Raw genomic sequence first — 27,947 nt, 5'->3', positions numbered from 1 at the left:
GAACCTTCATAAAATACTTCAGGATATATTATCAGGAGGAGATAGAGAAATGGTATGAAAAAAGAACACTAAACTCAAGAATCAGATCTCTGCCACCAATTGTCACCTTGACTTCTCCAACTCACTGAAGCTCTAACATTCTGATTCTGGGCTCATACCTAACCACAGACCACCACTCCAATTCTGCAAATGCCTGATGAAAAACTTTAATTTTGCTTGTTTAAATACCATTCAAATAAGTTAATGAAAACTTGAACATGATTTTTTAATGCTACTGACCTCAAAACAAATGGTCAATTTTCATTAAATCAATGGAAATACAACTAACATATTTGATCCCCACTGTATACCTATTTATACCAGATACTTTCTACCTGAACTAAATTACACCGAACCTCTTGGTTAAAACAAACAAAGGTGTTAATTTGAGAGAGTGGCATCTTTCCCCAGTCCCTCTCTTCAAAGCCGCACATAAACCAGGATTCAGGGCCAGGCTCTCACCAGTAATCTCAGCAGAGATTACCTGGGAGGCACAGGTGGGTGGACAGCTTGAGCTCACGGGTTCGAGACCAGCCTGAGAAAAAAGCGAAACCCTGTCTCTACTAAAAATAGAAAAACTGAGGTAAGAGGATCGCTTGAGCCCAAGAGTTGGAGGTTGCTATGAGCCATGATGCCACAGCACACTACCCAGGGTGACAGCTTGAGACTCTGTCTCAAAAAAAAAAAAAAAGAAACCAGGACTCAGGTCCACCATGACCACACAACCACCACTCAGCCACTCCTGACACTGCCATGCACAGTGCTTACTGAGACACGTTCACTTTCGACATTCTCAAAATATGTCAGTTGAAGCTATGGTTCTGTTGTCACCTGAACTGTGTATCTCTTTCCTCACTCTAAATGATGAACTGAAAAGGGTATTTTCAGATTAACTCTATCATGCCATTGTTTTTTCCTCACTGAAAAAAATAAGTAAAGCAAAATAAATACTGAGGATTTTAGACCATACAATAAAACAGTCATAAAAAGGAGCAAAGGGCACCATGCAAAAATCACTAATGACTCAAGAAAAATTCATTCTGTTAATAAAAAAAATCACTGATGCCTTAATAAACATTCTAGTTTAGGGGAACAAAAAGATAACATATTTCCTTTTCAGATTAAAAACTATTTTCTAACATATTTAAAAGAAAATGTCCTGAAGCTGGTAGGACTAAGGGAAAAAAGAGGAAAAAGGAAATTAATCACTCCATCAAATCAATTTATAAATGGCTTAATTTTTTTTTTTCTTTAAGACAGAGTCTCACTCTGTCACCCCAGGTAGAGGACAGTAGCGTCATCATAGCTCACTACAACCTCAAACTCCTGGGCTCAAGCGATCCCTCTGCCTCAGCCTCCTAGCTTACTTTTTCTATTTTTCAGCAGATAAGGGGTCTCAATCTTGCTTAGACTGGTCTGAACTCCTGATCTCATGCAATGTTCCCACCTCCGCTTCCCAGAGTGTCAGGATTACAGAAGCGCACACGCCTTGGCCAAAAATGGCTTAATTTTAAAACAGTGGGGGTGGCTCAGAACTTGAATTTTAAGTTCTTCTGTAAATTCATGCATAAAACTGACAAGGCAAACTTCACAATTTTAAAAATAGCAACATTAGGGAAATAAGGAAGTTTGAATGAGACAATCAAAACACCTCCTTATTAAATCTAACATTTGTCAAAGAGACCAACCTTTGCTTCAAACTAACAGGGTTGCATCAGGCTTTTTAAATCACACTGAATGTTGTGAAAAATGTCACCCCATCAACAGTGCCTGCCCCACCTCACCATCTGTCCACAGGTCCCCGTATGGGCAAAAGGACAGAAACTCTGCTTTTGACAAAGCTGCCTTTCTGTCTCCACTACCCCCAACACCTCTTCCGTTAGAGCCCATCAGCCCAGCTAACTGAACAAAGGCCAGGCAATTCACTCCCGGCTGATAATCCACAGGCTGGCCAAAACCCCAGATCCTAGAGCCAGGGGGAAGAAAGGAACCAGATCAAGTTTCTCTCCAGAATGTGAATTAGGAAATGTGACAAGAACTGGTCACTTAGAAACTGAAAGAATGCAACAAGAAATGTCACAAAGCTGAACTAGGGCCAGAGGGGTTCTGGTCAGCTAAGAAAGCTGGTGAACTGAAGCCACAGGGGAGGGAGACACGGAGTTAGCAAAGAAGCCAGCTGGTGGTGGGAGAGAAAGGCTCAGACCCGTGGGGTGAAGCTCTAGGGACAACTGGTGCGGAGGCCCCAGACTGCCAGGAACCACTCTCCAAAGCTAGGCTTTTGCTCAGCCCATCCCAGCTGGAATTCCTGGATTTTTGTGTGATTCCTATCACACCAGAAGTGTTCCCACTAACAAAATTCCTCTCAAGTTAGCTGGAATGAGTATTTGCCGCACATAACCAAAAGCCAAATAGCACAAGTAACATGCAAACAGGAAACAACCCTTCTGATAAGTCCAAACATAAAATACTCAACAGTACTAGGTAAATATATTTAACAGAAATACAGAACTTTTTAAAGAAACACCTACACATAAACACAAACAAAAGCCCCACAACTGACAGAGAATGGGCACAAGGGAACTTTCTACGGTAATGAATGCAAATGTTCTCTGTTTTGACAGAGGGTGTGGGTGACTCTTTTGTTAAAATTGATCTAATTGAATACCTGACACGTGACCGTTAAATTATACTCAATTAAAAAAAAAACAAAAAAAACTCCCCTAATGACAGGTCCTGAGTTTTGTTGTTTTTCAAAACTGGACTGATCTAGGTAAATCACACAATGCTGAGCAGAAGCAGCTAGATGCTGGAACAGTTTCTATTTGTATAAAGAACATACACAGATAATAGGTACCAATGGTGAGAGAGTCCAGACGGTGGCTAACACTGCAGGGAGAGAAAATGAGTGGGACTTCTGCTTATAGCCTGAACTTGGTGCTAGTAATACAGGTATGTTCAGCCTGACATACAACTTTTCATCAGGTGTATGTTTATAATACATGCACTTCGCTGTATGTATTGTATTTGTCTCTCTCTCTCTCTCTCTATATATATATATACATATATATATAATTTTTTTTTTTTTTTTGAGACATAGTCTTGCTCTGTCACCCAGCTAGAGTGCAGTGGTGTCATCAACCTTGAACTCCTGGTCTCAAGTGATCCTTCTGCCTCAGCCTTCCTAGTGGATGGGACTACAGGCACGAGCCACCTGAGCCTGGCCCCATATTACATTTTATTATGGTAACACAAAAAAGGAAAGAAAAGGAATGCCCTATAGTAATACAAAAGTGATTGGAAAAGATTTTTGTTTTGCATTTAGTACAATGCCTATTTTTAGTCAAACTCTCCAGGTAAATAAAAGAAGTCTTTAGTTACCCCATTTGCTGAATTCTAACTTGACTCATGGATTTGATAGTAGGAGAAAAACTCACTCAAAAGAGTCATTTGAGGGCGGCGCCTGTGGCTCAGTGAGCAGGGCGCCGGCCCCATATACCGAGGGTGGCGGGTTCAAACCCAGCCCCAGCCAAACTGCAACAAAAAAATAGCCGAGCGTTGTGGCGGGCGCCTGTAGTCCCAGCTACTTGGGAGGCTGAGGCAGGAGAATCGCCTAAGCCCAGGAGTTGGAGGTTGCTGTGAGCTGTGTGATGCCACGGCACTCTACCGAGGGCAATAAAGTGAAACTCTGTCTTACAAAAAAAAAAAAAAAAAGAGTCATTTGAACAATGTTAGTAAAATTCCAACCTATAGCACTGTTCTAAAACTATACAAAGTGAATTCACCCAGAACCAAAGCACCCTTCAAACAAGTAAAAGCAGAAGAAATCACACTCCATGTCCCTTTTTCTATTTTAACAAAGGAAAAAAGAAATTAAGAGGAAGAAGTATTTAGTCAGAATCCCACTTCTGTGTTTTGAAAGAGAGAATTAATTTAAATTCATACATCACCCTGAGGTGCATCTTTTTCAAAACACATAGATCTTTATTTTCAGAGGCTTGTATTTTAAAAACATTTTAAGACTCTAGCTACAGTTTACAAGAATAAAATCCACTCAGTATAAATGAAGCAATGAAGACAAACTATAAATGTTCACAGATCATCAAATTCTAATGCTGTACTTAAAAAAAAAAAAAAAAAGGGAAAGAGTAAATTGAAATGTAAAGTACTTACAGCCATAATTAACTCAAAGGGGTGTTTATACACCCTTACTGGTGACTGGTATTTTTGCACCATGATTGTAATACAATTGCAATCCTCTCACACCTGCAAAACATAAAAACATACGTGGTAAATAACCACGATACAGAAATAAATTCAAACCACAGTGACCCACTGTAACATATTCTAAGGACAGAAAGAGACCACAATAGGACATAATTCTATGCACATAAAAATCAAAAGATGATACTGAAATACAAAAGAGTAAGGAGAATAGTACGACAATGAGAAAAGGAGAGGACGTCCCAGTAGAACCGGAGAAACAGCACTGGGCAAGAGTGGAGGTCTCCATTACCCTCATCTGCATCAGGTTAGGTGACCTGAGTCCTTCCCAGCAAGCAAAGAAACGTTTTGACTCAATTATTCTAATAACCAACAGAATTGGTATTATCATTTTCTCTTGAACAACTTCTACCAGGAGCCTAATAAAAATGGTCACACATTAAAACATCAGTCCTTGGGAAACAAAAATAAAAGTGGCAAACAATACTATTGTATCTCAAATTATGGAATTCTCTTCAAAAGCCAGCTTCAAAGGAAACTTCCATCAATTCCTGTTTTCTAAGTGTGTACACTACAATTTTGAAGACCTATCTTGAAGTAGCAGACATGTTAAGTACCCTGGCTAGAGGCTCCACTGAAATCTCCAGCCTCAAAACAGCTGCACTATCTGTAAGTCATCAATTTAATGCTCAAAGCCTAACTCACAGGTCAAGGAATCCTCCTGCAAGGTACATAATCACATTTTAGGGCCAGGCTTGGAGGATTTTTCTGAAAACACACTTTTACCTGGAGTCCTCTGTGACTCTTACTCCCCTATTTAAATTTGAGGAAGAAAAAGAAATCCAAAAAGAAATCCAAGAAATCCTACCTGTCTTGCTGAGGATAATCATTAAGAATGTTGTTCTAGGGAGGAAGGTGGGCGACGGGCAGGGTCTCAGCTAACGTACACCACGTGAGGGTGTTCAGCACACCTCCTGGGTGACGGGCTCAACTACAACTTTAACTTCATCTTATAACTGAAAACAATATCACCTAAAAATTTGTACCCTCATATTAATTTAAAATAATAAAAAGGTTATTTCATGATGAATATGGTGAGAGAATATTCAAAAGTACAAAACAATATCCTCAAGGAGCCCAAAGTCTGTTAAAAAACAATTTAGGAAGATATATTTTACTTCAGAAAATTGCTAGCTACATAATTACATTTAAACACGTCTGGAACTTTCTGTAGTATGCTTGGCATACCTCTCACAAGCAGATTATAGTGAAAAACGGCACCACTTGCCAGTGGCAACTGCATAAGGAATAACTGTGGATGACCTCCAGTAAGGCGTCTGAATTCCGTAGGACAGTTTCATCTCTGTAAAATGAGGTTTTGTGGGAGACAATCGCGAAAGACTTCCAACTCTAAAATCATGAGAATTAGAGCCAAACTCAAGTTAAAGCTTTCATTAATCTTGATTCTAGGACTGATGCGTCCTGGTGCACTGGGGACACGTTCTATTTCCTTTCTACGAACCTTACAATGTTGGTGCACAGTGGGAATCTAATCATCCTTTTAAAATTTAATTGAAAAAATTAATTTTAGGGTATCTCCCAGATAAGCGGAAGACGATTACCAGGTACAAACAGATGAAGAAAGAATGCAGAAAGTGTAATGCTCCGCTAACAAACTGTCATATCCACTCAGGATTCCACTGCCTGGCAGAACCCAAAGTGACCACATTAAAGAACCTGCTAATTCACGAGCTTCTGAACTCCTGCCAGTTGCCAGCTTCCGACGCTCTGGTCCAGACAAACGCCCTACGCGGGCATCCGGAGTAACAACCGCCAAGCGGCATCCTGGACCCGGGCTGCCTCTATTGCATGACAATTGGTGTTTAAAATGAGCCACCGGCCAGATCCCGGGATACGTCCCCAGCGGGGGGAGGAGAATCTAGCACTCGGGGCCGCTCCGCAGGGGTCCTGCGCGACTGCTCCGGGCGGGGACCCAGCCCCGGCGAGACGGAGGACGTGGGCTGGGCACAGGTTCCGGACCCAAACTCCGCTCCCTGCAAGGAGGGGCCCGGGAGTGGGAAGCCCGGTGGGGTGGGGGCAGGCGGCGAGGAGGGGCGACGGGACGAGGTCCCACCGCGGGCGCCCGTCCCAGGGCAGGACGGGAGCAGCGGGCCGGCCGCCGAGCTCCTCGGGGCCCGCCCGGGAGGCGCCGGACCCCGGCGGGGCGGGGGCGGGGCAGGTGGCGCGCTCGGAGCCCGCCGCGGCGACGCGCGCCTACCTCTTGTCAGAAAGGCCGGGCCCAGGACGCGGGGCGGCGGAGGACGCTCATGCCGGCGACTTTGCGGTGCCGTCGCCGTTCCACTGCTTGACGGCCGCAGCTCCACCGCCGGTTCCGGGGAGGAGGACGGGGGGCGGGAGCGGGGAGGGGCGCGGCGAGGGCACCAGTGGTTGTTACGGGTGACGGGGAGGGCGGGGCCGAGTGCCGGAAGGGGCGCGCAGGCGCAAATGTGGCCGAGGGGGGCGAAGGCGGGAGCGGGCGACCGTTGCTAGGGAGGGGGAGGAGGTAACAACGGGGGCTGGGCCCGAGCTGCGCAGGTGCAAGCTCCAGGCCTGCAGACGTGGGAGGAGCTTGGGGAAAGCGTCAGCGCCACAAGGTTCGCCGGTGGCCTCGAGACTCCACCTAGTTCCGTGCATCACGGGGCGGGGCTCCGCGGGGCACACGCGGAGGTGGGATGAGGGCCTGGAAGTGCGGGCAGCGCTTCTGCAAACCTGAACCCGGGTTATTAGCTAAGAGCCGTGGCCTCCCGTCAGTCCTGGAGGCTCTCAGCTGTGCTTCCTCATTTTTTGTTGACTGCTCTGGAGTCCTGACCACATTCTTGCTGAGAATGGAGATGAGGCAAGCACCGGGGCGCGTGCAGCCGGCAGCATCCTTGTCTACGCTGTTGGGGGCCCTTCAGCGGGGCTGCTAAGCAGGTCTCGCATTGAAGCAAGACAACTACGGTTCAGCTGCACTTTAAATCTGAAGTGGGGCATACATGGAGACATTCAGTGGTCCTTCATAGCAGCCAATGACCTGAAAGGGGACGCTCGCAAGTCCACCCACGTGGCAAAGCTGACTTAGACACCATTTCACCATCAATGTCAGTGTTGTTCTGGAGTAATGTATATTAGTCACTCTGGGTGGCTGCACATTTCATGCTGTCATGTCACAGAACACTTTTGGAACTGTTTCGGAATTTTCCTACCAGCAACACAGGCAAATCATTCATCATTTGATCACACCTTGTGTTTCAACTCAAACCATCATTTTCAAGCTTGATTACCTACATTACTGACTGGACTCCGTCTCGCTGGCTTTTTGCCACCTTGTAGAAATCACATCCACCTTCAAAAATGCTGAAAAGGGCGTGATAAACCTCCTGACAGGAGTAAACAGCAGCGCCTATTGAAATGGTCTTGCCGTCTACAGCCATACCGCCCTCAACGCGCCCGATCTCGTCTGAAATGGTCTTGCCAAAAATTGGTCTGTTTTGATAAGCTGCTAGAACCACCCATGGACAGGAAATAGAGAACAGAGGAACATATTAAATGACACGAGAGACTTGGCAAAGACAGACTGTGAGAAACACTATAAAACAAACTTTTGTTCTGTTTTTCATTTTTCAATTTTTTCTCTTTATTTTTAATTTTGTCTTTTCAAACATATTCTTTTTTTTTAAGACAGAGTCTCACTATGTCGCCATGGCATTAGAGCTCACAGCAACCTCCAAATCTTGGGCTTAAGCGATTTTCTTGCCTCAGCCTCCCAAGTAGCTGGGACTACAGGAGCCCACCACAGCGCCCAGCTATTTTTTGATTGTAGTTGTTTGGCAGGCCCTGGCTAGGTTCGAACCCTCCAGCCCCGGTTACTGAGCTACAGGTGCCAAGCCTCAAACATATTCTTTATCAAACAAATTCTAAAGGAAAAAGAGGAAGGGCCAATCTATAGACAATCTACAGATTAAAAGAGATTGAGAAATTTATTGAGCCATAAACTTGTGATTTGTGTGAACTCTTTTCTATGTGTGCTTTATTTAAAAATTTTGTTGAGCTGGGCACAGTGGCTCATGCCTGTAATCCTAGCACTCTAGGAAGGTAAGATGGGAGGATCCCTTGAGCTCAGGAGTTGGAGATCAGCCTGAGCAACAGCAAGACCCCATCTCTACTAAAAAAAAAAAAAAAAAGAGAATACTTATCCCAGCGTCATGGTAGGTGCCTATAGTTCCAGCTACTGGGTAAGCTAAGGCAAGAGGATTGCTTGAGCCCAGGAGTTTGAGGTTGCTGTGAGCTATGACACCAAGACACTCTACCCAGGGTGATGGAGTGAGACTATCTCAGAAAGAAAATATGTATTCCAGAACACCTTGCTTCATGAGGATTTTTATTAGTAAGCTGCTCACCTGCCCATGGTGAAGAGAAACCTTGATGGACGCTGTGTAAGGGCCACACTTATCAGGTTCCCTGGGATGAGGCTGAGGACGCCACTTCCTGATGTCCATCACAAGCACTGTGGTTTCTTTGGTTGCTCAGCCAAGTCCCCTTGAGGAACTCAAGTCTGAAACTTAGGATGCAATTTGAGCAGCTGCTTTGACAGGAAACACCAGATTGCATCTTCCCCAGCAGAGTTAACTCGAGGTAGGGACACCTCCTGGTTCCTTGGCCACGTCTTCTCCATCACTCTGAGCGCCATGTTAGGCGTCATCTCAGGGAAAGCAGAGAAGGTGCTGATACAAGTGCTTGGGGTGTGGACTAGGGGAGGGAGCATAGAAGACACTGGGCGACAGCGATGATCTTAACAAAAATTTCAGCCTCCAGAGCCCAGCCTCTTCACCGCAGCAAAAGAAGCAAAAGATAAGCCCAAACAATCCCTTTGAACAGTGCTGGGTCAAGGTCAACTAATTATCAAGGCTGTGTTGAAAAGCCCAATGGCACTTGCTTCTTATCCTATGGTGGCCTTACATGCCCTTGTGTTTGTGCTTCCACTTCAGTCAGTTACAGGGACTCACCAGAGCCCACTTCTACAAGAGACCACTTTCACACTGGATGCTGGAAGAGTGAAGGATGGCCTTGCGAGGCATCACAGAATCTTTTGACAGGGCCATCTGGCAAAAGTTTCCAGCCTGGAAAAGTAGGAAAAATGTAGGTTATCCTCCAGGCACAATTTCCTAATTGAGCCCTGGCAGTGACCCACTGGCCTTGAGCTAACTCATTGCATCATTCCCAACCTGGGAAAACCTCAGGCCAAGAAGCCAGATCTGCAGAAGTTATCATCCAGCCTTACGTTTTTCTTTCTTTTTTTTTTTAGAGACAGAGTCTTACTTTGTTGCCCTCGGTAGAATGCCGTGGTGTCACAGCTTATAGCAACCTCCAGCTCTTGGGCTCAAGCGATTCTCTTGCCTCAGCCTCCCGAGTAGCTGGGACTACAGGTGCCCGCCACAACACCCGGCTATTTTTTTGTTGCAGTTTGGCCGGGGCTGGGTTCGAACCCGCCACCCTTGGTATGTGGGCCTGGCGCCCAACTCACTGAGCCACAGACGCCACCCCAGCCTTACATTTTTCTATCAACAAAATAATTCTTTTCAGTCTGGAGAGACAAAGTTCTCCGTGACTTAGTTGGCTTCCCTACCCAAGTCTTCCTCCCCTCAGGGAGCCCTCCCACTGCTGGCAGAATTCTCTCTCAGAGACAAAAATACAATCCCTCTCCCTTGCAAAATCTACATGGACTACAAAATTAAACTTAAGCTTCAAAAGCTGCCTTTCAAGATCCTCTATATAGTCCCCAATAAGATATCTTATGCCTTTGTCCAGAATGATTTTATTTTCATCTCTACTTTATTCATTCCTTTGCTGATTCAACAAACATATTCAGCACCTACTTTACTGAGACACTTTAAGAAGCACGGACACACACTACACACACACCTTGCTGGGCACTACAGGAAAGCAGATTTGCCTGCAAGGTGCAGCCTCCTTCTCCAGGGCAGACGCTCTAACAGCTAAAAGCCCAAGATCTCCAGTGGCCATTGCTGTTCTTCCCTGATGTCCCTTCTGATGCCTCTTTCCTCAGCCCCATGGACTCTGCACTTCCATTATAAGGCCTACTGCCTTCATTTAGATTGACCCATTTAATACACACATTTAATATATGCTGCTTGGGTACTGGGACCACTGCCATGCATTTTCCTCTGTTTTTCACAGCACCTGGCATTTTCCAGAGCCCTACATAAATAACGGTTGGGTTGGCTCAGTGCCTGTGGCTCAAGCGGCTAAGGCTCCAGCCACATACACCTGAGCTGGCGGGTTTGAATCCAGCCCAGGCCCACTGAACAATGATGGCTGCAACCAAAAAATAGCCAGGCGTTGTGGCAGGTGCCTGTAGTCCTAGCTACTTGGGAAACGGAGGCAGGATAATTGCTTGAGTCCAGGAGTTGGATATTGCTGTGAACTGTGATGCCACAGCACTCTATCCCTCTACCCAGGGTGACAGCTTGAGGCTCTGTCTCAAAAAAAAAAAAAAAAAAAAAAAAAACAGTTGGGTTGAACTAAATAAGCCTTTGATTAGGCCTTTATTCTGAGTGCATTAAACATGCCTCCCTGTCACGTGGACTGTGCTGAAGCGTCCTTGGGGGGTGATGCTCTCAACTTTTGTCCCCTTTAGATGGCTCTTTTATACTTAGTGTCCCCAAGCAAGGACATCAAGTCTAGGGAAGGGGCTTGGCTTAAGTAGAGAGTTGTGCAGTGGGAAGCACAGCATGCAACTGATGAGATTTAGGACAACAAAGCATGACCTGAAGGCCTTTCGCTTCCAGCTGAGAGAAATAAAAAATAGCTAACCCAGGCATATTTCTTTGTAGCTTGTTTCACAAAATATAATCCTCACTTCACTTACTCTGATCCAGCTGTGTGACACTTTTCTTTTCTTGTTGTTGTTGTTGAGATGGAGTCTCGCTCTGTTGCCCAGGCTAGAGTGCCAAGGCATCAGCCTAGCTCACTGTAAATTCAAACTCTTGCCTCAGTCTCTGTGAGTAGCTGAGACTACAGGCTCCCGCAATAATACCTGGCTTGTATTTCTATTTTTCAGTAGAGATGAGGTCTCTCTCTTGCTCAGGCTGGCCTCGCACTAAAGCACTTCCCAGAGTGCGGGGGTCACAGGTGTGAGCCACCGTGCTGCCTGTGGTACTTCCTTTCATATGCCAAGTCAGGACTTAGGTTGGCAAGTCCAACGCGGAGTCCATGGGAGGTGCAGTTGCTGGTCACACAGCTGGAGGTGAGGTTGGACTCCTGCTTTTAATTGGCCTCCAGGAGGGAATGGGGTGTCAGCAAGGGACTGACCAAGCCCATGTAACAAGGAGGGACTGGGGAAGGAATAAACAGCAGAGCATCCTCAGTCCATTTAGTTGGAGCAGTCTTCCCAAGGCTAACTACACACAAGAAAACCCTCCTCCACCTTCAGCTCTGCGGCAGAGACTGGACCACACAGGGAAGACACCGAAGGGCCACCAGAGGCCAGAGCTCTCCCACTTTCTCTTTGATGTGGCTGAAAGAGGACCACTGAGACCCCCAAATCTCCCATTTCACCTTGAGAGGGTTTCAGTCCAATATCTTCCTTGGAATGCCTCCCACAGCCAGGCCTTCTCCAGCTGCCCACCCCAGGTTCTGTGCACACACTGTGACCTCAGCTGAGCATCACACATCTGCTTATTGCACACCTTGCTGAGAATTCCCCTCACATCCCTCCCCAGCCCCATGTGCCTGATTGAGACATCCCAGTAGTCCAGAGCAGTTTTTAGGGTTTTCTCTTCCAAAGGAAGAGAAACAAAAAATTTTTTAAACCACATGTTGATAGAATTTGATGTCAGGAAATGTATCTTGCTGGGTTGCTAAGCTTGATAAGAAAATGTTTATGAAAACACTTTGTAAATGGTTAGGCTCTATGTAAATGCCCCCCCACCCCGCTGCCAGGCATCCTACAGCTCTGCCTCCAGAATGTTCTGTACACACAGATTATTATTATCACCTCCCTACCCCTCTTGTTGGTTAACAGATTCATTCTCTATTTTTAGATAAATCCTTCCCTATCTTAAAATTTCCCCAACAGAAAAACAATATAAAAATTGTTCAAAAGACCAATGTGAAAATACGATCAAATGACCAATCCTCATTTGTACAGCTCTTAGCACAGACAGGCTGAAAACATACAGGGGTCTTTCTTGGTAAACCACCTTCTATAATTATGAGCTAAATGGACTCTAAGGGGTCAGGAAGGTGTATGGACAGTTATCTTGCTTAGCTGGGTGTAACAGTCTCTGACACCCTTCCAGGCTCAGAAAGCTCCCACTTCTAAAATGCTAAAGCCGATGGTGCCTGTGGCTCAAAGGAGTAGGGTGCCAGCCCCATATGCTGGAGTGGCAGGTTCAAACCCAGCCCTGGCCAAAAACTCCAAAAATAAAAAATAAAAAAATGTAGGCTCAGCGTCTGTGGCTCAAGCAGCTAAGGCGCCAGCCACATACACCTGAGCTGGCAGGTTCAAATCCAGCCCGGGCCCGCCAAACAACCATGATGGCTGCAACCAAAAAATAGCCGGGTGTTGTGGCGGGCGCCTGTGGTCCCAGCTACTTGGGAGGCGGAGGCAGGAGAATCGCTTGAGCCCAAGAGTTGGAGGTTGCTGTGAGCTGTGAAGCCATGATACTCTACCCAGGGCAAAAGCTTGAGGCTCTGTCTCAAAATAAATAAATAAATAAAATAAAAATAAAAAAATGCTAAAGCTGGATTTAAGAGAACCTGCACCTACCAGCCCTGCCTCGCCTACCGCCTCTGGCCAAGTACTGTGCTCCTGCTGACCCATGACCTCAGAGGCCTGCAGGACATTGGTGGGAGTTTCTACTGCACCCCAGAAATGTACAACCACACTGACGCAAAACCAAGCACCTGCATGACCTTTCTCCACACTGCCAGGGACATGAGGTGCTTTTCTCACACCAGGCTCAGAAAGTGCCCCAGGCTGTTGTGCCTCTCTAACAAATGACCACAAACTGGGTGGCTTAAACCGTTCTCTCACGGTTCTGGAGGCCACAGGTTGTGGAGGTGAAATCAAAAATCAAGGTGTTGGCAGGACTGATGTTTTGGCCATTAAAAGCAGTAAGTTCAAACCCACCTCCAGCTGTGTGACCTGCAGCTGCACAGCCTGGGGACCCGTTGCCAAACTGGCTAACCTATGTCCTGACCTGGCATGTGAAACAAAGTGCCCCACGGCTGCTCAGAGTAGGGAAAATGAAGTTGGGAGGGTCCTTCTGATGCTGAAAAGTGGACCCCCAAACTGGGGTCTGGCCTGAAGGGTACTTAGCTTTGTGAAGGAAAGATTTTAAGCCTCGTGTCGGAAACAAAAGAGACATTTATTGGACCAACAGTGAGCAGGCTGCCCTTACGTAGCAGTCATCTTTCAGAACAACAGAGAACAGCCCCCATACCCTGCCAGCAAACTCTGTTTACGGCCAGCTCTTGATTATATGCCACATAAGGGGTGGATTGTTCCTGGATTTTCTGGGGAAAGTATGGAGATTCCCGGGAGTGGAAATACCACAGAAGGTACTTCCAAGTACCTTGGTCAGTGGTGTTGGAGCTGCCGCTGGTGGGAGTTCCCATTAGTCAGTTAATGCATGATAAGCAGGGTATGCAGTCCCAAGGGCAGGGGGAGGTCGTTCTGCTGGCCATCTTGGCTCTCACTGGTCTTAACTGATCTCTTCACTGCATCCTCCTTTCCTGTCCTGTTTTAGGTCTTGAACTTTTTTTTTTTTTTTTTGTAGAGACAGAGTCTCACTTTATGGCCCACAGTAGAGTGCCGTAGCATCACACAGCTCACAGCAACCTCCAACTCCTGGGCTTAAGCGATTCTCTTGCCTCAGCCTCCCGAGTAGCTGGGACTACAGGTGCCCGCCACAACGCCCAGCTAATTTTTGGTTGCAGTTAGGCCGGGGCCGGGTTTGAACCCGCCACCCTTGGTATATGGGGCCGGCGCCTTACCGACTGAGCCACAGGCGCCGCCCGGTCTTGAACTTTTTAATGAATCGAACCTGCTGGTGTCCTGTCTTACTTCCTGGGCTCTTCTAGCTGCTCATGGCCCCAGGCGTTCCTTGGCTCACAGCCACATCCCTATGGGCTCTTCTTCCTCCTTCTCTGCTGTCTCCATGTGTCAAATCTCTCTCTCCTTTCTAAGGCCACCTGTCATTGGATTTAGGGTCCACCCTAAGTCCACTGTGATCTCATCTTGAGTTCCTTAACAGGATTCTCCAAATAAAGTCAAAGTCACAGGTACCAGGGTTTAGGACTTGGACATTCTGTTTTGGGGAGCCATAATCCACTCTCTATAGCTGTTTAGAAAATAAATCCTCACTGTGGGGAGGGGATGCCCCCCTGTTCACTCTCCTGCGACTGGCATCAACCTTGTCAAGCAGGGAGCTGTGAAGAGGGGGTCCTGCGCCCCGCAGGGTGGGCCACTGGGACCCCGCGGGTGGTCACTCTTGCCTGACTCACCCACCTCTGTTGCCCGTGAAGCAAAGGAAGTCAAGAAGGTCAGAGCTGGCTGCACGTCACTCTGTGGACCCTGGGCTCTGAAGAGAATAGGGATGGCGCCTTTGCTGAGGGGGGCCTTGGCACCTGCAGGAGAGGGTAACTGTACTCACACAGCATGCTCAGGCACACAGGGGCTTCCCTGGGGACCAGCCCCTTAAATGTACAGGGGAGCATTCCAGGACCCCCTAGGATGCTGGCACCCTGAGCTTATTCCACACCCAGGGAGACTGAGGCGTAGGGCAGTCTGGTTGTTTAATCCCTATATTTCAGGACTATGGAGCCTGCTGATGGCTCCTCTCTCTCCATGTGACATCCAAATACAGCACCCTGGACCCTGTGTACTGCAGGTTACTAACAGTTCCCTAAGAACGACAGCAGCTGCCTCTCCTGAACATCAGTTGTACCAGGCCCTATGTTGGGCAAATCACGTGTGTCATCACTGATCCTCATAGCAGCCCATTTCGAAGGTGGGGACACACGGTCCACAGGGGACACGTAAGTCTCAGTGCAGAGGATCTGATTCACTCTGACTCCAGTGCTTGCGGGGTGTTCCTGCTGCACTTGCTTCTTTCTGCCAAACTCAGTTTTTCCTTTTTGTTTTTTCTTCCAGTTCTCCAGTTTCAAGATTCATACACCCAGGTGTCGTGGTGAGAAGCCCATTCCCTATAAGCACACAAGGGGTAACCAGGGCACCCAGCTCAGGAAGGCCCTCCCCCCAGTGGACACCTGACAGACGTAGGCGCCCGTGTGTCCCTGGACACTCCGGCAAACCAAGAAGACATATGACCTAAAGTATTTCCATATGGGCCCTGGGCAGCAGTTGAATTGGTTTGAGTCATAAATTCTTTTTTTTTGTAGAGACAGAGTCTCACTCTATGGCCCTCGGTAGAGTGCCGTGGCATCACACAGCTCACAGCAACCTCCAACTCCTGGGCTTAAGCTATTCTCTTGCCTCAGCCTCCCGGGTAGCTGGGACTACAGGCACCCGCCACAATGCCCAGCTATTTTTTTTTTGGTTGCAGTTCAGCCAGGGCTGGGTTTGAACCCGCCACCCTCAGTATATGGGGGGCAGGCACCTTACCGACTGAGCCACAGGCGCCGCCCTGAGTCATAAATTCTTTAAATAGCAAGTGGCAGTAACCTGTATGACTCTTTAATGTCCCATTTATTCCTCCATCCGTTTATTGTTCTGAGATTTATAACGTAGTTCCTGAGTGCCTAGCCCATGATATAATAGGAGAGAAATTAAAAAAAAAAAAAAAAACACCCTGTAATTTTAGAATCTGAGGATTAGTTCACATTTTAGAACACTGGATGAAATTAAAGGTATCTTTAACTTGGTAAAAATAATAGAAAGTGTTTTTTCCTTTTTCTGTAAATCTGCTTATTCTTACATCCTATGTTGGGTCAAATTTGGGTCCCGATAAAGAGTAATTGATGGGAGACATCAAATTCACCATCTTGATTTCTATGCCCCTTGCTTTGAACAATTAAGCAAATGTACAACATGCTGAAAGGAATAAATGGTTTCTCCTGCACTGGTTCCAACTTGCTAAAAGGAATGCTGAGGAAATTTATGAACTCAGTAAACCTGAGCTGCCTCCAGGGTCTTCTCCCACTCCAGCCCTCAGGTTTGCAATGCTGGAATGTGAGTTACCTTCAAGATTATTCCATTCATCCTGACCTCAGATTTTCTGAAGTCTGCAGCAAATATCTGATAAAAGTTTAGCATGTTTCACAGCTAAGGACAAACTTAACTGTGAACCATCAGAGCCTAAGAAAAGGACCTTAGTTCAAGTGGCCCGCCTTGTGTGACCCAGAGATACACACCCAAGGAAATGTGGGCCCTGTAACTGCCAGGTGGGACCCTGTTTGGTCCCTGAGGTTCCCAGTGACAGAACAATATCCTGAAGCAGTTACGAGACAGGGCTTTTGCACATGTTTGGGCTATGATTATTTTCCATAATAATTTCCACAACTTTCTCCAAGGAAGAAGTTCCATAAATGGAGGAAGCCATCAATACCACTCCCACCAAGTGCTCAGGGCGCTTCTAACCACAATAGGGATAATATTTTTAACGTTTTGAAATCAATGAAATGTTTAAATTATAAAATAATGCATTCCATAGCAGACACACAGCCAGTCCACACACTCTCTATTTCCCCACACCTTTCTTCCCAAGGCTCCAACTTGGTCCTAGTGTCCTTCACAGCCTCCCCAGCCCTGCCCCAGATCCAGCAGGTGGACCCAAGGCTAAAGAATCCCTTCTGCCAGGCACTCATTTAGGAGGGGGCCTGTGACCCAGTTCAGGGGTTTCTGGAAGAGGTCTCCACACTCTTTTTTTTTTTCTTTGTAGAGACAGAGTCTCACTTTATGGCCCTCGGTAGAGTGCTGTGGCCTCACACAGCTCACAGCAACCTCCAACTCCTGGGCTTAAGCGATTCTCTTGCCTCAGCCTCCCGAGTAGCTGGGACTACAGGTGCCCGCCACAACGCCCAGCTATTTTTTGGTTGCAGTTCAGCCGGGCCGGGCCTGAACCCGCCACCCTCGGTATATGGGGCCAGCGCCTTATCGACTGAGCCACAGGCGCCGCCCAGGTTTCCACACTCTTAAAGGAGACTCACATACACACAAAGAAATCTCCTGTTTCTGCATCTGGGTGCTGTTGTGCCCACACTGACCCCTCGGCTGCTACAGCAGTGTGTGGCCGGAGGGGAAGCAGCGCCTTTGATGGAGAGGGTGCTGAGATGACAGAGAGGAGTGGTGGGAAGGCAGAGAGGGGGATGCTGCTCCGGCCATGCCAGGCAGCCTCCTCCCACTTTCCAGGTCTATACACTTGGCATCTGCCTCATGGCACAGCCCACTACAAGTCACATTCTTCTGTGGACACACGCTTGTTTTAGAAACACGTTTAATGCAGAAATGCATAAAGAAGAAAATGAAAGTCACCAATAGTCTCACTGTCCAATAAAAACCCAATTTGTGTTTGCTTTCCCATCCCTCTCAAACAACTGATTTGGTGGCATTAAATGCAATAATAGGATTACAGAAGCGATATACCTACTTGGTATAAAAAAATTCCCATAGCAGTATTACTGCACGCTGAGAGTGAACAGCTCCTGCAACCCTGAGTGGTGGCCTCTGTTTGCAGTTTGTCATCGAATCCTGGAATGTTCTCCCCCCTATATCAGTGTTTTCTACTGCATTAAGCCCATACTGCGTTACTCACAGTAGCTGAACATCAGGGCCCTGCGAGCGGAAGCTACAAGGAGTAGAAAGAATGGGGAAAGGAGTTCCCGCTCCCTCCTGCAGGCAGAAGGTGGCCCAGGGGACAGCTGGGCTTTGATTCACTGTTCAAGGCTGTGTGGCCTTGGGCAGGCCCCTTATTCTGAACCTGCTTCCTCGTCTGTAAAATGGGAATAATGGCTAAGTTGTAAGGGTTAGAGATGGTACTCATGGTGTGACCTCCATAAATGGTGGCCATTATTCTCCATATCTCCTCTGGACTCTTCTGTACTTCCTGACATCTCTTTTCCCAGCCCCCTGCAGTCTTTGCTCGCCTATATTAGCAAGGGGTTTCATAGTTGCAGACAACAGGATCTACTCCAACTAATTCAAACCCAAAGGATTTTATGAAGGAATACAGGGGCTCGTGTAACTGTCAAGAGAGCCAGGGACACAGGCACCAGGCAGGCTCCAGGGACAGCCCCCTCCCGGAATCATGCTGGAGAACTGGCTCCCACGGGAGCTGCCTTCTCCAGGATGAGGCAGCTACCAACCCAGGATGTGACTGTCTTGCTCCTGTCTGCAGAACCAAGCTCCCCTGACACAATCCCTGCCAACAAAACCAGGCCCCGTTCCCTGCCTTTCTCCACCTAAGTCAGTTCTGAATCAAGGTCTCCTGCAGAAACATGCAATCAGTCAAATCCAAACCACACATCTGAACTCCAGCAGGCTTTATATTCTCATGTTGGAAAGGTGATGCTTATGAACAGAAAGTAAGGAGAAGGGCCCCGAACTCCAGGACAGCTGCAGATAAGTGTGCATTCCTGATTTGGGAGCAGGACAAGCAGATACGCAATTAGGTTTTAACATCTCTGTCCTCATCCCTCAGAGGTGGCATGTGACACGTTCTAGGTAAATCCCTAGCTGAGCTCAGACATGAGTCGCAAATCAAGGCAATTAAAATGTCCTATGCCCAGCCGGGTTTGGTGGCTCATGCCTATAATCCTAGCACTCTGGGAGGATGAGTTGGGTGGATTCCTTGAGCTCAGGAGTTCGAGACAAGTCTGAGCAAGAGCTAAATCCTGTTTCTATTAGAAATAGAAAAATGAGCCAGGCACTGTGGCAGGCACCTGTAGTCCCAGCTACTCAGGAGGCTGAGACAAGAGGATCACTTGAACCCAAAAGTTTGAGGTTTCTGTGAGCTGTGACGCCATGGCACTCTACCAAGGGTGACAAAGTAAGACTCTGTCTCTACAAAAAAAAAAAAGTTTGAGGTTGCTGTGAGCTATGATGCCATGGAACTTCTACCCAGGGTGACAGAGTGAGACTGTCTCAAAAACCAAAACAAAACAAAAAACAACAAACAAACGTGCCTAGAAGTCCATGTCCAGCAGGCCCTTCGTGTCTGACATTTTTAAGAGGATGCTTGTCAGCTCTCATCTCCAACTGATGATCTCTCAGGCAACACAATGAAGGAGCTGAAATTGTTCTTGGTGCAATAAAGGAAAATATTTTCAGTAAGGGCAAATCCACACCGGGGGTCAGTCCAGCCTGGAAAAAGTCCCCCAGGTCAGCTCCCTGAAGCTGCTCCCGAAGTGCCAAGCTGCTGCCTGTTCTCTGGCCTTGGAGCAGAATGTGTCCATAAAAGCTTTAATTTTTCTTGCCGTCACAGCTTTTGCAAGGGTGGGTGGAGCCAGCAGCGAGCACCTCTTCTTATGGGTGAGGACAATGGTGGATGATACTTTGCATTCACTCCGCATAAATTATTTCATTAAACACATCTCTCTTATCCTGTGGGCGGATAAAGAAAAGTTGCTTCTTGTCCCACCAGAGAGCTCACCTCCCTGACAGCAGCCCCGTCTGCTCTCTCACAAGATGCCACCAGCCCCTTCAGTTTTCCTCCAGCTAACTTTCTTGTGTCATTTGATGCTGATGAGGACTGGTGTGACTTGGGGGCCCTCCTTCCAACTCCTGACAGGTATTCTTCCCTGGAATTCCTCCATCACCCTTGAGGATGGGCGGCCTAACAATCTTTCCAACTGTATTTTCCTTCCTCCTTTGCTGAGTGCAGAGGTTCATTCTGCTGGATGTTAAGCTGGCTCATGGGACCCTGCTTAGGAGTCTGCAGAAGCAGGACAACCTTTATCTTGTTGCAGATGGTGGGAAGGTTACCGGGATACTAGTTCTTTCTCTGTCTTTTTAGCCCCGCTGGGGATTACCTTGCCAGTCAAAGCCTGCGCCCCCTGCACAGTCAGATGGGAAGGCGGCATGGGAGTGGTGCTGGAGGCTGCTAATTATAGACAGCAGCTTCTCAGCGCTCTGCCCGCCTGTGTGCCTGCCTGCCACCAACACGAGCATGATTATGGGAAGGAGGCTTTGCAGAGGCGAGATGATAACCTTGACTTAGGAAAGCATGATCTTCCCTGGCTGGGGCCAAGGCTTTGCTTCTGTTAAATGACGTTCCTGGACTGGCAGCCGGAAAGTCTCTGTACTTTGTTACCTGTGGAGTTGGTGGCACCCAGGATAGTATTACATAACGAAAAAGTGTCCATTGTCCTTGGAATGTGCCTGGCTCAGAGGAGTACACTGGGTGGAGATTAAGAGCTTCATTAATGAGTCACTTTGTTCCCTTGTAATTAGGGTGGCACACATCCCGGTTGGCCTAAGATAGTCTCGGTTTATGCCTGCTGACTGACTGAAGGTAATTATTAACAACGCCCCCTTCACTCTCAGCAGGGACCTGGTTGGGTGATAAACTCTGAGAGCCATGATTTATAACCTTCAAGAAGGAGGGAGACATTGCCCAGGCAATGACACACCCCCTGAGAGTCGGCCTGGATAAGGGGGCTACTCACCCTAAATCACTCTGAGCAGCCACAAACCTCCAGCCACAGGGACACTGAGATGACCAATGAGAGACGGACAGAGCTGCTGGCCACCTGTATACCCAGATGGGAAAAACCAAATGGCTCCCGCCATCTAGCTGACCCTGAAGCTGACAGAGATGAGACAGCTTTGCACAGGCCTCCAAGCCTTGGGCTTCCCATCCTAGGCTCAAGACAACTTCAGTGCCAACTCTGTGCAGGGAGGACGGGCAATCTGTCAGGCCAGTCTTGTTTTTAGGGCCTTCTCGTCATTTTGGGTCCTGTGGAGCCCCATCGTAAAAGGCCTGATCACTAGGCCATGCTACGTAGACTCTCCCTGGTGAGAAGAATGAAGAACAAAGCACGGAAGATAGTTTTAAAGACGTCTCCAAGACCTAATGGCCCCCAAACCAAGCGCTTTCCCCAACTCCACTGCAGTGACAGACTTCCTTATGCTTCAGCCCTACTGAGTATTTCTTTCTGCAGGAGATGGTAGAGTCAGTCAGGACTGGGTTTTCTTGAGTAACTCACTGGTGAGGGGCCAAGTCCTCAGGGAGAATTCTCATCTAAGGGTTGATCTGTAAAGTTCCTCTATAATTTATCAGCCCCATCTAAAAGATACAGAGCACGTTGATCACCATCAGGCTATCAAAACTTTCAGTCAGCCTGTGAGAATGGTTTTTAAGGCTTTTAAAAATACCAGTCTCTTGGCTCGGCACCTGTAGCTCAGCGGCTAGGGTGCCAGCCACATGCACTGGGGCTAGTGGGTTCAAGATTGGCCCTGGCCTGCCAAACAACAATGACAACTGCATACATCTTGCTCTAACTCTGTTAACCTGTCTTTCTCTTCCTCAATAAACTATTTCATGCTTAAAAAAAAGAAGAGGTAGGGCGCCAGCTCCAAATACCCAGGCATTGTGGTGGGTACCTGTAGTCCCAGCTACTTGGGAGGCTGAGGCAGAAGAATTGCTTAAGCCCAAGGGTTTGAGATTACTGTGAGCTGTCATGCCACGGCACTCTACCAAGAGTGACATAGTGAGACTCTGTCAAAAAAAAAAAAAAGTCTCTTGCAAAGATGTTGATTGGATTTCTGCTTGCAAAAAGTGCTTCTGGGTATAGCTTGCTTCACTTGCATTAGAATAAACTTAAAATTGTTGGGTAGATGGCACTTAACAAATACCAGAGATAACCAATTATGGCAAATGAAAAGGATGCTTACCATTTTATTTTGTAAAGAGGGGGTGCTGGCCTAGACTCAGGGTCCAAAAGTCCTCCCATCACAGCCCCGGGCACAACATGCACACCCAGAGTGGTTGATGAGACCCGGGAAGCCTCCAGGTAGACACCTCCGAGACAGGCAAGGAGGCTGCAGAAAAGTCTGTGAAATTCCAGGATTGTCCAAATATCCTGCCCCTTCAAATTCCAAATCAAAATCCTCAACTTTCAACTCAGTGCCCGTAGCACACTGGTTCCGGCGCCAGCCACATACACCGAAGGTGGCAGGTTTGAACCCGGCCTGGGCCAGCTAAAACAACTGCAACAGCAACAACAAAAATAGCCGAGTGTTGTGGTGGGTGCCTGTCGCCTCTAGTCCCAGCTATCTGGGAGGCTGAGGCAAGAGAATCGCTTGAGCCCAAGAGTTGGTGGTTGCTGTGAGCTGTGACACCACAGCACTCTACAGAGGGCAACATAGTGAAACTCTGTCTCACACAAAACAAACCTAAAAACAAAATCCTCAACTTTCCAGCAATTTTCTTAGACAGAGACTCACTCTGTCACCCTGGGTATAGTGCCGGGGTGTCATCACAGCTCACGGCAACCTCAAACTCTTGGGCTCAAGTGATCCTCTTTGCCTCAGCTTCCCAAGTAGCTAGAATGATAGGTGTCCACCATAATGCCGAGCTAGTGTTGTTTTTTTTTTTTAGTAGAAACAGGGTCTCAATTTTGCTCAGGCTGGTCTCGAACTCCTGAGCTCAAGAAATCCACCCACCTTAGCCTCCCAAAGTGCTAGGATTACAGGCGAGAGCCACCACTCCTGGCCACTTTTTAGCAACTTTGGGTCTGTTACTTGTCAGAATTGCAAAGCACAATTTGAAAACTGATAAAAATGTGAGATTTCAGTTGTACTGTGCTCCAAGAACTAAGGACTGTAAACCAGGTCTATCCTGCAGCTGCCTGTTCCCAGAGGAGCCCATGCCTCCCTCCTTGGCTTTCTCTCTAAAATTTACCTTGTGCCTCTTCCATCTGGAAGGTCTTTTCTCCTCATCTCTGCCCTCTAAAATCCCACACCAGCCTTCCTGGTTCAGCTCCTCTGTGTAACACCCAGATCCCAAGGTCAGAGGAATTCCTCCTTCCTCTAGATTTGGGGTCCAGCTTTTGCTAATACTGTTATTCCAATTCTATAACATTCTGCCTTGTTGAGGGGTTCCTCACATACACCAGTTCCTTGCAACAGCAAGAGCCCCCTAATGCTTAAATCAATGTGAATTTTCATAGGGTTTAAAAATATGAAATTCAGGGCAGTGCCTGTGGCTCAAAGGAGTAGGGTGCTGGCCCCATATGCCGGAGGTGGCGGGTTCAAACCCAGCCCCGGCCAAAAACTGCAAAAAAAAAAAAAAAACAAAGACAGTCAGAACTTTTCCATTCTTCTCTTAATTTTCTTTACCACACTGCCTTCAAACAGGCGTTGATGGAGAGCATTTTAAATATAAGTGTTCTTGCTTCATTCTGCCAAGTACGCTGAGACACTTGGAAAACATCTCCCACGACCTCTCGGGGTTCCTTTTCTTCAAGAAACAGTGATTTGTTTCCTGTGTTTTGAAAGCAAGAGAACACGCTGCTTTGCTTGCAACACCTCCCAGGGTAGTCAGCGCTAAAAATATCCCTTTTTGGGGGGTGGGCAGCACCTTCCCCTTTCAGGGAAAGGCAGTAATGACTCAGGCCGAGACCCGAGATCCCCACCCTCCCCAGCACACAGAGCCAAGAACAGGGTCGTCTCCCCCAAAACCTGAAAGAATTAGGATCTGAGATGAAAACACCCTTCCCCAACCTTTCCACTGAAGGTAAACCAAACGGGCCTGGAGAGGTGAACAAAATATACAGCTGCAGAGGCAGGTGCCAGAGGTTGTATAAAAACCCACATTTGCATTTACCAGTGTATTTATACCCAGTGGATGGTCAGACACAGGAAGCACCAAGGGGGCAGTTTTCTGGAGGGATTCAAATAAATAAGTAGGCGGCACCTGTGGCTCAAAGGGGTAGGGAGCCGGTCCCATATGCAGAAGGTGGTGGGTTCAAACCCAGCCCCAGCCAAAAAAAAAAAAAAAAAAAAAAACACACACAAAAAATAAATAACTAAATGCAAAACAAGGAACTGGGAAGAGACCATGAGCCTCGAGAAAGTGCTGTTGGGACTTAATGGTTTGTTTAAAGTCGGTGCTGTCTCTGGAATCATGAAATGGGGTAGAGGGAAGGGAGTGGCTCCTGGGATCGCTTTTCAGATACCCAGGCGGCCATACAAATAGTGCTGTGACAAAGATCTTGCTTCGGCAGTATGGATAGCAGGCACCCCCTTTCCACCCCAGGCGCCCTTGGATGATTTTATGTGCATTCGGAAGCCAGAACCTCTCTCCTGGAACTAGAAAGCTGCGCCCAGGGAGTATTTTAGGCCTGTGAGTAGAATAAGAGATTGCCTGCAGGAGGTGGGAATAACAAGAACTAACATACCAGGTTTAATTCTCTATCACACTCCATGGGAACCAAAAGCTGTAAGGATCTTCTGATCTGAATGGTTTGTCCTGAAGATGGCGATAACTTCAGCCCCCAGCAGTGCTTTGGGGGTGAATCAGCAGGGAGGTTGATTTCCCTTGGCTGACGTTTCTTCTTAACTCATTCTTTTCCAAGTGTGCTGCTGTGGATGCATTTTGGGGTACATTCAGCCTGTGGCCCAGAAAAGTACCCAAGAAATAAGGGCTGGCTGGGAAGTCGGAGAGGTGAGACTTCTCAGAGACACAGGGAAGGTGAACTTCTGCTGGAGCAAAGGAACCTTAAGCTCTGATATTACTGGCAAATTACCAATATCCTGTTCGCACAAAAGAATTCAGTTGTTTTATATATTTTAAAAATTCTAGACTAAAGTATCCTTTTATTTCAAAATTTCATGTTTTAAGCAGAAAAGCTATTTTTCTGGATAAGATCTCTGTGCATTCCTGGAAAGAGTAGATCTCCAAGGGCAGTGATAACAGTTGATGATCTGCTGAACGCTTAAGTGCTTTTTAATTAATCTTTGTTAAATATTAGCCATTCAGATAGATACACTGTTAGCTGTCCCAGGAGGCAGGTTAACATACCTTATAAAGATATCAACAGTACAGATAACTGAGATTCAACTTTTCTCATCTCAAAAGCAGTTTGTGTATTTCCAGGAAAACTTTTAAAAATGAAGATAAGAAAAAGAGGTGAGGAGTAAATCTTACCACTTAGAAATCATCATTCTTAACTTTTTATATATACTTCACTACTCCTTGGGACCTGTGACTGTGTTAGGTACATGTTAAAGAGCAATTAAAGATGCTGATCAAAAAAAAAAAAAAAAGATGCTGATCAGTGGACCTGACAAGGCAGAGATGAGCCCAGATTATCCAGCTGGGCCCATGAAGACAAAGAATGTTCCTCGGGCGGCGCCTGTGGCTCAGTGAGCAGGGCGCCGGCCCCATATGCCGAGGGTGGCGGGTTCAAACCCAGCCCCGGCCAAACTGCAACAAAAAAATAGCCGGGCGTTGTGGCGGGCGCCTGTAGTCCCAGCTACTCAGGAGGCTGAGGCAGTAGAATCGCCTAAGCCCAGGAGTTGGAGGTTGCTGTGAGCTGTGTGATGTCACGGCACTCTACTGAGGGCAATAAAGTGAAACTCTGTCTCTACAAAAAAAAAAGAATGTTCCTCAATGAACCCAAGTCACAAGGCTCCTGCCTAGACCTTGACTTCCGTTCACTACGGAAGACTCTGACCTCCAAAACTATAAGATAATACGTTGGTGTTGTGTTGTTTTGTTTTGTTTCAAGACGGAATCTCATTTTGTTGTCCCCTGGGTAAAGTGCTGTGGCATCACAGCTCACAGCAACCTCAAATTCTTGAGCTCAAACAATCTTCCTGCCTCAGTCTCCGAAGTAGCTGGGACTACAGGCACCTGCCACAACACCCAGCTCATTTTTCTTTTCTTTTTTTTTTTTTTTTTTTGTGGTTTTTTTGGCCAGGGCTGGGTTTGAACCCGCCACCTCTGGCATATGGGACCGGCGCCCTACTCCTTGAGCCACAGGCGCCGCCCTTAGCTCATTTTTCTATGTTTAGTAGGGATGGGGGTCTCGCTCTTGCTCAGGCTGGTCTTGAAATCCTGAACTCAAATAATCCACCTGCCTTGGCCTCCCAAAGTGCTGAGATTACAGGCATGAGCTATAGGACCTGGCCCCTTTGTGTTGTTTTAAGCCACTAAGTTTGTGGGTTTGTTGTCATTTGTTATTGCAAAATAGGAAACTAACACCTTGCCCTTCCAGCTGTTTTTCTTTGCATATATATTTTGAACCTAAAAGCACAGGATCAGCCCAGCACTTTGGGAGATGGAGGTGGGAAGATCACTTGAGGCCAAGAGTTTGACACCAATCTGGGCAATACAGCAAGACCCCATGTCTAAAAAATTTTAGCCAGGTATAGTGGCATGCACCTATAGTCCCAGCTGCCTGGTCGGCTAAGCCAAGGGGAACATTGAGCCCAGGAGCTTGAGATTACAATGACTATGATTGTGCCTGGGCTTAAAAACAAACAAACAAACAAACAAAAAACCAGGACCACACTATACCTAATATTTTTAAACTTTCACTTAAGTACAGCATGCAAGCAGAAAGCACACATCCCCACTGTGCAGCTGGGTTATCACAAAGAGCACTTCTTTGGGTGACTGCAACCCCAACTAACAACTTGAACATAACCACAAGAGTCCCCCCCACCAAGGAGCTACCCTGTCCTATCTTAGCCACTCTCACCCCAAAGGGAACCTTATCTTGACTTCTAATATCATCAGAGCCCAGCTTTCCTGTTCTTAAACTTTATAAAATCATGTAACATTTTGTTTATTGTGATATAATTTGGGGATGTGCCAAATTTTAGGTGTGTTTCTACAAAGGATATCCCTAATAGCCATTGTGTGCCCCCAAAGCTTCCTGACCCCCTTCCTAATCATTCTTCTGACGTCTAGCACCCCAGAATTATTGTGTATTTGAGACACAGGGCCTTGCTATGTTGCTCCGACTGGAGTGCAGGGGCTATTCGCAGGTGTAATCACAGCAGAGTCTTGAAGCCCAGGGCTCCAGGGATCTCCCCATCATCTCAGACCACAGTCTCACAGCATTGCACTTGGCTTACCCTAGAATTACTTCTGCCTGATTTTGGACTTTGTATAAATAGAATCATATGCTGTGGTAAAACCTGTTGTTTTCCTTACTCATCAAAATATCACAGCATCTTTCCACAGTACAGTTCCATAGTTTGTTTAATCGATTTCTCCTTTTAGTCTATGCTTGCTTCCAATTTTGGACTAATTTTGAGAATTAAATAGCCAAGATGCAGCAGGTTTCTTGTATTCAGAGGTCGGCTGCTGGCTGACTCCTCCCCCATCACCATCACCCAGGCAAGTGGTGAACCCCAGAGCCCCTTTCATAACTGAGCACCGCAAGGTCAAGGCTCTCTAGAGGGAGACTGAGGACTATCACCCTCGGAAACAATCATTTTTCTTATAGACCAACAATATAAGCCATTTCCTCTCCCTGCAACGGGGCAACAAAAGACAGATTTCATCCATGGAGTGCGGCCTAATTAATCTAGCTCAGTTCAGAGCTTCATGTTCTAAGACAGGAACTTTTCTCGTGTATTCCTTGGAAGACAAAGAATGTTCTTCAATGAAAACCAAGTAAACAAGTCCACGCCTCTGTTCTGGGTAACA

The 27,947-nt window shown here is 47.0% G+C and overlaps 1 protein-coding gene across 8 annotated transcripts in view; it reads right to left on the bottom strand.

The window, feature by feature from the left end:
• The window catches only part of SEC14L1 (SEC14 like lipid binding 1), a 94,282-nt gene that overhangs the window by 48,380 nt on the left and 17,955 nt on the right, over positions 1-27,947 (bottom strand). For 5 of the 8 annotated variants that reach the window (XM_053568295.1, XM_053568292.1, XM_053568289.1 and 2 more), the window contains 2 exons: positions 8,700-9,419; positions 4,210-4,302 (listed from right to left, as the gene is read on the bottom strand). In XM_053568295.1, coding sequence (XP_053424270.1) covers positions 4,210-4,272 — 63 coding nt within the window. In that variant the 5' untranslated portion in view covers positions 4,273-4,302; positions 8,700-9,419. Of the gene's footprint in view, positions 1-4,209; positions 4,303-5,997; positions 6,299-6,538; positions 6,710-8,699; positions 9,420-27,947 lie in introns of those variants that run through there. The other 3 variants (XM_053568288.1, XM_053568297.1, XM_053568296.1) reach the window with 3 other exon arrangements.

The sequence above is a fragment of the Nycticebus coucang genome, chromosome 18, assembly GCF_027406575.1.
Source record: "Nycticebus coucang isolate mNycCou1 chromosome 18, mNycCou1.pri, whole genome shotgun sequence".
NCBI classification, from domain to species: domain Eukaryota; kingdom Metazoa; phylum Chordata; class Mammalia; order Primates; family Lorisidae; genus Nycticebus; species Nycticebus coucang.
Note: the sequence above shows the minus strand (reverse complement) of the source record. Positions and strands in the feature narration are given on the sequence as shown.